At 44.3% G+C, this 11,455-nt stretch overlaps 1 protein-coding gene across 1 annotated transcript in view; it reads right to left on the bottom strand.

The window, feature by feature from the left end:
* The window catches only part of LOC118338128 (cytochrome P450 26B1), a 33,019-nt gene extending 21,573 nt beyond the window's left edge, over positions 1-11,446 (bottom strand). The window contains exon 1 of the mRNA XM_035675350.1: positions 10,239-11,446. Within this exon, the coding sequence (XP_035531243.1) occupies positions 10,239-10,442 (204 nt within the window). The 5' untranslated portion in view covers positions 10,443-11,446. The remainder of the gene's footprint in view (positions 1-10,238) is intronic.
* Between the last annotated feature and the right edge of the window lie 9 nt (positions 11,447-11,455).

The following is an 11,455-nucleotide window of genomic DNA, read 5'->3' as shown; positions in this document are numbered from 1 at the left end:
GGGGGGGGGGGGGGGGTTACAGTGAGGATTTTCCACACACGCCATCCAAACACACACACAAAACCTTTCATTACACGTTCACACACACTCCAGATTTCTGACAAACGCCACCACGATCACAGAAAATCCCATAATATCTCCCTGTCTCTCTCTTGTTCTCTCCCTCTCCACAAACACACACTCCTCTCACACACACGCTGTCCGAGCAGGGCTAGCTAGCGCGCCGGCCACGCTAAAAATACCCCCGTCTGTTCTGTTGGGGTTGGCCTGGGGGCGAACCGGGGCCCGGGCTTATAAATGTCCTCTTTGTAGCGCAGTGGAAATGTCCAACAAATGACTCTTTTATTAGGGCAAGACAAAAAAACACAGCTAATTATGTTTACTCAGATCAACGCCGCGGTTCAACCAGCACACACACATACACACCCACACACACACCGGGGGACAGCGAGAGTGTGTGTGTGTGTGTGTGTGGACTAGGAGAGAAAGTGTACATTTGGAGCAGTTAAAACAGAAATATTAGAGAAGGCTTTTCTAGAAAAGAGAAAGAAACAGCGGCTGATGGGAAAACAGTAGCAGGAACTGAATGACAGAAGTGCTGAATGCAACAAAGTCGGAATCAAAGAGTAATTTAGTGGCTCAGATGTGCGTCTGTCCTGCTGATGCATGAAAACGGAGAGCAAAAAGAGACTCGGTAGATGATGATGGGACATTTTGAGATGTTTTTGTGGCTGCAGCAAATATATTGTCAAATGTGTTGTCGTCCTCCGGTTGAAATCCTTTCATTGTGCACGAAAACATTCGGGCGATGCTCTTGAATTTTTGGGCGACATCTTTCTTGTTTCTTATAAGGAAGTAAGTTGCTTTGGTCAAATGGCATCTGGCCAATGAATGTAATGCATTGTACAGGAGATATATTGTAGTTACGTATCAACTGCATGGTGCAAATGAGAACTCCGTGTTGCATGATATTTTCTGGATTAATGAGTCATTGTTGCACAATAGCCGACTTAAAATGATCCTCTATTGAATTAGTTTGCATTAACATAAATACATTACAAATAAAATTATAAATTCTATTCTTATTTCTTTTCTTTATTTTATATAGTTTTGGAGCTGTCACCATTGCAATTAGTCCTGACACAACTGGCTCATTGGGTAGATTTTGCTGAAAAAAGTTGATCCCAAATTGGGAATTCATCTGAAAACGATTAAAACCATAATTTTTTTCATCACTGCAAATCGAATCAAATTATTTTTGCTCTCATGGATCGGTCACTTTCACCATATCTCTGCATACAAATCAAACTAGACAAATTAAAGTAAACAAGAGATGCAGAGTACTGACTGGTTGTCACTTCAGGCGCTGACGGTACGTGCGCGGTGGCGGGCTGCTGATGTGTTCAAGTGCAACTTTTAACACAGGAAAGACAACGAAGCAACTCGAGGTGACGCACCAGCCGATCTTTGTTTGGTGTGATGGTTGCGATGGAGAAGATGAGTCAAATGTTATCATTAGCAACAGGAAAACGATTCCCGTTCCGGAGAAAATTAACAGACAAATAAATGACTCACTCAAAATGCTCAAAACAGATTATCCGAAAAAGCCAAGGCCACACAGCTTGACTGACAGGTGATTGATTTTTTTTTTTTGTAAAAATGTAATGCAGAAGCACAAGATGGCCCCAAAATTTGTCCAAAAAAATGTGAATCTTGAGGACTGTAACTAAATTAAAGGTTAAAAATGAAAAGTGAGAAAGCAGCGACAGAGAATGGCGAGAGAGAGGAAACGAGGTCAAAGGCTGTGAGGGAATTCCTTCTTTCTTTTCAGCTGTCAATCATTCAGCCGGTGCCAGAGATACCAAGGAACCAGTGTGTGAGTTTTTATGTGTGTGTGTGTGATTGTGTGGCTGAATGGTACGATAGGTCCTCGACTTGACAATGAACCCCCGTCCCTTTGCGGTCACGCCACCGCATCAGGGAGACAGAGAGTGGAGACGAAAGAGAAGGAATAAGAAGGTAGGATGAGAGAAAGGAAAGGAAGGAAGGAAGGAAAGCGAAGGAGGGGAGGAGGAGAGATAAAGAATGGAGGGGAAAGAAAGGAGAAAGAGAAAGTGTGAAAGGAGGTAAGCGCCAAAAGCGGAGCGAGAGAAAGCAAGCGCAGAGCGTGGCAGAGAAGGCGGAGAGATGGGAAGGGTGCTCGTTTCAAAAAGGACGGATTAACGAAGAAGGGCTTCGGATAGTTCAGCCAAAAAACAAGGAGAATGGAGGGAGAGAGAGGGAGAGAGAGAGGGTTGGCCCCTGACCCGGGGACATTATAGGGAGGGAGATTATGGTTGTTCAAAACTCTCTAAGCACTCACCCCGGGACCCCAGCTAATACCCTGACACACACACACACACACACACAAGTACAAGCGAATACAGATACACAGTGTGGAACTCAACACATTTTTTTATAATATATTTTTCTTATTGTCAATAAATTCCACAAACAGACCGAATGAATACATCCTACTAACAACCGTCTTCCTCTGTGCCATAGAGCTCCACTGTTCTCCAAAAACTATTCAAATCAATCAATGAGCCAAATCATGAACACACACTGTAGTTCATTTTGGCTGAATCCCACACACACCGTCCTGCTGCTGTTAATACTCACTAGAGCACCAAATGTGTATTCATCCATAGCTGAAAATAGTCCCAAACACAAATGTACTGTTTCCTCCAGTTTGGGTAACGTTTGTTAAAAACTACAGTGCCCAGCTGCTGTAGGAATGAACCTTTTTTTAAAATAGAAGTATATGTTTGAGCAAACAGCGTAGGGAAGTCATAAAGTGTAGCGAGATGGACTAATACGTTGCTGGTTTTTGGTCTTTTCATTGGATTTGTTAACAGCAGAATAAAAAGAATAATTCCAACGTCGTCCAAGTTCATAACTGGCAAACAAGCACAAACTCGCAAAAGCTGCGACCGTGTACGCGCATGCATCCACATGTTCGTGCACACGTCTGACCTCCATACCGGATTCCAGCCTCTTAGGGCGAAAACTGTGGAAAGGTTTTTGTGGGCCGACCAACCGACAGACGGAGCGAGCTATAGAGCTGCTGGTCGCGGCTAAAAATGCGTTCTCCGTTTCACACACACAAACACTCTCATTGAGAAAGAGAGCTTAACACTGTGTTCTATACTCGGCCCGGGACAAGAGTGCTGGAGGAGGGAGCAGTGTGTTCTCGGGGTGAAAGAAGGGGCAAGGGAGACCGCTGCCAGCACCTCCTGCTAATCTGGACAAGAGGAGGAGGAGGAGGAAGAGGAGGGCATGGATGGATGGATGGAGAAGGGAGAAGAAGAAGACGAGGGAAAGATAAAAGTAAAATAGGGAGCGATGCTTTTACCATAATAAGTTTGATTTTTGATTTATGTGGGCCTATTTGTGGTGTCGCTGGAGCCTTTTGTGATAAAACTACAGTGCAAGAAATAAAAGTGGATATACACATCGCTTCTGAGTGGAGGAAGATAAAAACATGGAAGGAGGTGAAGGGGCGGCTGTAAAAGGGATAGAAGAGACAGTGGAGAAAAGATAGGAGATGGGGAAATTAGGAAAAAAGATGCGTAAAGAAGAGACGCGAAACGCAAGACGATGGGAACGAGAAGAAAAGAAGAAAATAATTAAAAATAGAGAGACAGAAGAATAAAGAAGAAAATTAGTGTGACGTTAGAAAGTGAGAGGAAAGAAAAGAAAACAAGGAATGATAAACAACTCAAAACGTGACTTAAACGCTAAAATAATTCGACTTAAAAATAACAGAAGCATGCCTAGCACTTTAATCTCGATCAATAAATTAAATAAAATGACACCTAGAAAAGATTGAGAGACGCTTAAAAAGAAGGTTAACAGAATGTGAGAAGAGGAGTCCTCGGAGGTTCAAGGGTCCTGCCTTGAATGTTAACACTGCTACGCCACACACACACACACGAAGGGCTGCCCTTTGTGCCCGCTCAATTAACTATGTATTTCTCACCCAACAAACACACATTCGCACATACACATTTGCCCGTTGCCTGCCACTCTTAAAAAGAAAGAAAGAAAGAAAGAAAGAAAGAGTTAATCATTCAGTATTGTAATGTGATCTGTCTGAGCTCACACACTTCTGTGCACGTGTCCTAAGTTAGTATGTGTGTGCATGTTACATACTCTATATGTGCTCATATACTCATAGTATTTCCATACATCGTATGTGTGTGTGTGTGTGTGTGTGTGTGTCTGTGTGTGTGTCTCAGGACTGTGTAACCGCAGCTATGCAGCACACAGCGTTCTGGACCGCAGTAATGGAACCTTACTATAGATGAAGCCACCAGCCCTCACAATCCCCGCTCTGTCTGAGCCGGTTAAAGGCACAATGCACCTAAAATCAAAAGTCCCACATGTGCCGTAAACCAGAAGTGATGGACTGGAAAACACACCGCACAATGTAGGGATTTGATAATGACGATTTGGTCATGAGTTTTTGTTATTTTAAGATTGTGTGTGTGTAAGAAACAGAGCAGGTCACAATAAAAAGGGGTTTTTAGGATTCAAATCTTTCGCTGGCAAAATTCTCATGAGGGCGTTTCAAGTTGAGGCCATTAAATCAAACATTGTATTTTTGGAAAAGGTTAAATCGGCTCTTGATCCAGGATTAACAATGGACGTTAAGACAGAAACTAACTGTATGATTCTGGGTATTTTCACAGTTTATGTTTAAAATCTTTGGTTTTGTTAAAGGACCATAAGTGTTTTTATGTTGTGGTCAATGAGCTCGCTTTGACTGTGGAGTAAATGCTAAAACATCAAACCATTGGTTGGAATCAAAGCTGCCCCCAAATGCAACTTGTGACGACATATTTTGTAGATGGAAAGCCAAATGCACCAAATTGTGTACTTAAATGGTTTAAGTCCTGTTGCTAAGAAACTGATAGATGCTGTATTGCTACTTTTTTGAAAAATCATGAATGATTTTGTTGTTTTAACTTTTAAATACAGCATTTACGTGCATTAAAAAAACAAAAAACTAGCTAAGTAACTAAAGTCATTTCACTCTCCACTAACAAAGTTATGAAAACCACATTAGATGGTTGTTCGGAAAGACTGTTCTCATAAAGACGACTGCACTTGAAGGCACCATGAGTGTGTCTCAAGGGACAGAGGAAGATTAAAGGACGAATTCGCCGTTAAAAGGGGCTCTGCTGCTGGTTAAATGTTGAGGAATTTGGTTGGTAAAAGTGCTACCAGAAAGAACCAGAGACAGCAGGACAGGTGTAGAAGAAGAGGAAGAGAGAAAGAGAGAGAGAGAGAGAGAGAGAGAGAGCTGTCATCGCTGTGTGAGATGAGAGAGTGTTTGGTCTGCAGGACTGTTATTACTCTGCCCACCGTCATTTACACTTCATCACTGCAAAACAGACAGAGACAAGAAGACAGCCTGGCAGACAGAAGGTCAACGCATTAGTGTGTGTGTGTGTGTGTGTGTGTGTGTGTGTGTACAGTATATATGCATATATGTGTGATGTATGTGAGCTGCTGCTAACGTTTGTCCGAACTGCTGAAGGCCAAACTGGACTAATTATGAATGAGGAAAACTTTGCACCTTCAGATTTGAGCAGTACTGTGTAGTTTGTGGTAGTGTGTGTTGTTGTGTGTGGTGGTGTGCTGTGTGTTGTGCTGTGTGTGTGTGTGTGTTGGGCTCTCTCTGGCTCAGGCTCATTCACAAACTTAAATCACACAACACACACAAACACCAAGTACAGTCTGAGTCTCTGTGCCATGTGTTCGTTTCCTCTGACCCAGATTCAGTCCAGCCTGTCTGCACCGCATGTGTGTGTGTTTGTGTGCATTTATGTATGTGTGTGTGTGTGTGCGTGTGTGTGGTATCAGGACCAACCCAGGAGAAGCCCTATCCAGATAGGTTTCCCCTCGTTGACTGGGAACAGCATCTGTGGACGTCTGAGTCTGTGTGTGTCGATATCGATTCCATCAAGCGAGGAAACTCGCGCTGCGGCGGACCCCGGCGCGCATAAGTGTGTTTTTTGGAGGTCTGAAGAACTTCATTACCCAGAAATGTTAGAACACTGTATTAGTAACCCTGTACTAATACCAATAATCCAGAATATTGCTTTTAATTTCACATCCAAACCATCAATTAATTCAAAAACCATGTCTGGGAACTTTGCACTTTGGTGACCCCAAGTGGCTACAGCAGGGAACTGCTTTCATTTTCAAAGGTTGACACTCCTATAGATCCTGTTACATTACAGAGAATTGTGTATTCGACATAAAATGCATGTTGCTGTTCAGAAACAACTGTTGTCTTTCACTCCAACCTTTGACTTTTAACTTCCTCCTGAAAAGGAAATTTCAAAATGGGGTGTTTAATTTTTCAAATCAAACATATCTTGAGTGTGCATTTTGTAAATACAGGAAATACAAGAACAATTAATGTTATACCACAAAAAAAGGAAACTGATAGTATAAATAGTGCCACCACCTTCCATCCAGCATGAAATAATAGTAAATAACTAATGCATGTTTATCTCGATATAAACATGAATCTGCACCATGTATTTCATTGCGTGTGTGTCTGTGTGTGTGCGTGTGTGCTCGGTACTAACGCTCCTGCTTGGCACCGTCCCTTCAGAAAGCTCCAGCTCTTAATGAGAGCAGACAGGTCTTTGGCAGAGTGACCATAAAACTATTCCTAACTGCAGATCGCTTTAAAATGGATCCGTCACAAAAAAGTGCTTCTGCTGCTGCTGCTGCTGCTGCTGCGTGTGTGTGGAGTTACAACTACACTGTATGTATACACTGTACACACACATTTAAAAAGAAAGAGTGTTAATGAAGGAAACCTGGAAGAGGCGTTAAGGGAAAAGAGGAGACTAACAGAACAACAGAGAATGTGGGTTAAATTCTAAAACCTGAACACATTCGAGATGGAAGAAAGAAGTGTTTTCTGGCAGTTTGCTCATAATACGACATTTTCCTTAAACCGGATTTTTATAACAACAAATTATTGTAAAAACAAGGTGAAAGAGGTCCCTCGTAGTAATGAAGCTAAAGAGAATTATAACCTGAATATGCAGCTCTCCTCTGCTTTACAGATGTTTATAGTGATAGTGTTGTAACAACTGTACTGTTTCGGTTCACTCTCACGGTTCTCATGGTGTTGTTTTGATCGAAAAAGCTCTAAAAGCTGTTCGATTCCTGCTCAGCACCGAACAGCAGACACACAGTTGGTTAGCTGGTGGACATTTAGCAGCTAAAGAACCAGATATTTTCTTCAGGAGGTGGTGGAGACCAAAAGTAGAGCTAAAAGAGAGTGACTATTAAAAACTCCAAATGTTGCTAACAAGCTCAGTTTAAAAGGTGATGATATGTCGATGTATGTTCACGTGTTTCTGCTGCCCCAATGTGGCCAAAAAGATGTTATCGCAGGTTTAAGTCACGAAAACTGAACAAACAAACCAAGAGATGCTATTAACCTGAACAATTCCATCAATACAAACTCAAAACAAAATGACAAAATAGGTTGTGAGTGACGCAACAACAGTCCTTTTTTAGGTTCAGGCAACTAAAAATACATGAACTTAAGAGTTTTCTAGTTTAAGAATCCAGCTGTGATTAAAAAAAGAACCCTCTGCTTTGCTACTGAACGTGAACATAACTCAAGTACTTTGAACTAATAGCTAGTGCTGTCATTTTATGAGGATTTCACCTTTTATTTGCTGAAGACAGGTTTGTCTCCTCTTACTGGATCTGCACCTGGAACAAGCTTTTAACTGTCATAAAGGAGATCTTGTCTCAGAAACAATGAGACACAAGATGTCCCCGAAATGCAACTGCAATTTGGTGACTCAGGAACTTCTTAACATTTTGGACCCAACATGGGCACGTCTGACATGTCGTCTCCACGAGCAATCAAGCAGCAGACTAGTTGCTGAGACATGAAACAGCAAGAAGGTCCCATCAGATCTCCATCGCTGTCTGTCTCCCTTCCCCACAGAGCAGATGATTATTAGGCTGCAGCCCAGCATCTCTCTCTCTCTCCCCCCCTTCTCCCGCACACAGTTTAACAGCATTCATGAGGCATTTCATTGACTACACTGACTTCTCAACCTTAACTTACAGATTTGGTCAAGACCCGGTCCAGAGAAAGTCCAGAACTCTCCTCACTCTGCGGATTCTTCCACATTTTGCTCTGCTTGTGGGGACATTTGGTCCTCATAAGTATAGGCACACTCAGCCTTTCATTCCTCTATCTGACTGACATGCCTCACCCCCCCCTTCCAACCCTCCAACACCCCCACCATAAACTTGGCCGTGGTCCCCGGTTGCATTCCGGGAACGCGTCTCGCTCGGTGTCAGATGTAACGGAGAGGAGCACCGCGAGTTCAAGCCCCGCACACGGCCAACGTGCCTCCGCTAGTCGAGCTTCGCTTTTTTTTTTCTCCTCCCCCCTTTTTCTTTTTCTTTTGGAGGTTTTTCCTCTTTCTCTGACCCCCCTGCTCGCTCTCGCTCTCGCTCTCGTCTTTCTCTCCTCGTTCCTCTCTCTCCTCGCTGTCTCTTCTTGTCTTTGCTCGGGTGCGCAGTCCAGTTCACTCTGACAACCGCGCCTTAGTGGTGCAGCCCGTGGGTCGGACACGCCGGCCGCCGTTCCTGTCTCTCAGCCGTGGATGAGCGACGTGCGCCTTCTCGCTGCTCAGCGCCGCGCCTGCTTTTGTCCCACAGTCTCCTTCTGCGTCTCTCTCTCTGTTCTCTCTCTCTCTCTCTCAGTAAAAGGTTAAGCACAGATTCAGACACATTCCTCCTGCGCACAAAGGATGGTGGGACTTTTCCCGATTGATCAGGACTCAATATGCTAATGAGAAGATGAGTCCCTCAGGCAGCGGAGTGAAGCATCGCACCAATAAAAGATCAATAGAAGATCGATATCCCTCACTGACAGCTGGGAAAAGTTGCGCTCAACACGTGCATGTCTCAGGATCGTCCTGTTTCTGTCTGTCAGCTTGTAAGAGGAGGAATCTGGGTTCCTGGATGATCTCCGAAACATGCAGCATGCTGGGAACTTTTTTTTGGACGCAGCCGAGATGAGCGGAGAGAGAGAAAGAGAGAGAGAAAGAGAGAGAGAGAGAAAGAGAGAGAGTCCGAGGTGTGCACTTTACCCTCACCTTCACCCTTCACACTTTAACTCACACATCTTTCTCCCCCTTCCTCATTCCCTCTCTCACATTCTTCTCATTTCTGCAGTTGAAACATTGAACTTTAATTTGAAATCTCGCGGAAACAGCGAGACTTTCGTTTGGATTCTGTGTCTGACTTGTGCGGGGAGACACCCGCCGCAGTATCAGATATGATGGATAGCCTATCAGCCTGACTGCGGCTCGACCCCTCCGCGCAGGGAGAGTCGCGCCGCGGCTGGCTGACCCGACACACTCCCGTCTGAGATAATAAAAAAGCCACTGATCTGATCGCCTGGTGGAGCCACAGCAGAGTGGGAGACAGATTGCAGGGCTATAAACTAATCAAAAGTGAAGTGAAAGACTTTGATGGTCGTGCGCGCCTGTGTGTGTGTGTCTGTGTGTGTGTGGCTGCCGGCGGCTGCGCACGGACTGGAGTCGCTCTGTGTGCATCACAGGCGCTCCGGATGAGAATGAACCAGCTTAAATTAAACCTAAAGACGCACATTTCTCGGGCTGAGGTGAGACTTTGGGAGTAGATTTAACACTGCGCATCGTCGGATGTTGGAACAAACTCATAAAAGTTGTGAATAATGGTGGGAGGTGAGTTTTTTCTGGTTGCTTGAACTGGTGGATGTTTGAGAGCATCACCAACTGGACGCTAAAACGCTTGTGGCAAAATATGTGAAAATGAGCAATATTGGTGTAAACGGCTGTTCTGTATATCAAGATGATCTCAATGTCCCACTGCGGACTGACTCATCAGTAACTTGCTGACAGAGATCCGTTAAACGCGCGCACAGTAAACCAGTGAAACAGTGTAAAAGTGATGAATGAACTCAAACTCAAAATGCCCAAAAATAAAGTCTCGAAATTCTGAAATTCTGAAAGAATCAAATAAAGAAACAGATAAAACTGATTCCACCATAAACTGATAAAGTCCCCCGCACAGACACCGGGACCCGCGCTGACCCAGACACCGTGTCGCGCTCCACCAAGCCCCCCTCCCTGCCCCGAGGACGCGCTTACCTGCAGAAGCCAGTGGCAGGTCTCGCCGATGAAAGGGAAGCCCATGGATCCTTTGGGCATGGGAAGCTTGCAGTTTTTATCCCGCGTGGCCGTCCATCTAAGCTGCCACAGCTGCTGGGAGACGGCGAGGAGCAGGGCCATGGACACCAGGCAGGCGGCCAGAGTGGCCAGAGCCGAGACGAGGTCGAAACTGTCGAACAGCATGGTGATGGAGAGCCCGGCGGTCTCTCTGGAGCTCCGGACGACTTTTCAAAAAAAGCTGGTGAAAGTTTCTTTAAAGTTTATATTCGTGACAAAAATGTGTAGATCTGGATCCGGATCTGGATGATTTAAAAGTTGGAAGTTTTTTTGCGTAAAAGCGCAGCGCTCTTTTACGCACTCCCGAGCCCTCTGGAAGTGTGCTTTCAGAATGAATGAACTTTGTGGAGTGCGATCTTTTCTTTCAGATAGATTGAATCTCTATCTTCAAATAGTCACAAAGTGGCGTTTCTGTGCGTAAAAAGTGCAAATCAGAGTGTCGCCTGAGCGGAGGAGATGCTACAGGTGAGCTGCGCTCCCCGTATCTTCAGTATCACTCCTCAGCGTGTAAAGTGAAAAAATAAAACCATTAAAACTCACTTTGTTTTAATGATTTAAGCATTTAGCACAACAATCACACAAGGCTGGGGACTGTCCTGATGTTTGAAATCTCATTTTTGGTCTCGTTTGTGGGTCAGTGACTTAAAATGAAGTTTTTTTTTTATCTGAAACTTGAAGGCAAGCAAAAATCTCAAGGTGACACGTTTATGTCAAAAGCTGGGACACCGTGGGACACGTGGAAAAAGTGAAGCCGAGCCCTGGAACTAACAAGGGCTTTACTTTTTAAAACTTCTCGAGGGATGGAAAGACTTGGTTTGGGGGGAAAAATGAACGAAAGCTCTTCCAGGAATCGCGTCTCTCTCTCTCTCTCTCTCTCTCTCTCCTCTCAACTCCAAAAAAAGTGTTTTGTTTTGTTTTTTCAAAAAAGCCTCTTTAAAAAAGTTTTTAATCTCTCTCTGAAGCAAACACGAGGAAGATAAAGTGTAGACTTTTAAGATCCGTGAGCGTGCAGGGATGAATAGGTGCGCAGGAGATGCTCAAGAGCCACCGTCCTCCTTCTCCTTCTCTCACTTTCTGTCGTCCACTCTCTTCTCTGTGTACCTTTCTGTTTCTGAGCGCTCCTCTCTCTCTCTCTCTCT

This window comes from Morone saxatilis, unplaced genomic scaffold, assembly GCF_004916995.1.
Source record: "Morone saxatilis isolate NCDOM2014 unplaced genomic scaffold, NCSU_SB_2.0 Contig4, whole genome shotgun sequence".
In the NCBI taxonomy this organism is placed as follows: Eukaryota; Metazoa; Chordata; class Actinopteri; family Moronidae; genus Morone; species Morone saxatilis.
The sequence above is the reverse complement of the archived record's forward strand: the minus strand, read 5'-3'. Positions and strand labels throughout refer to the sequence as shown.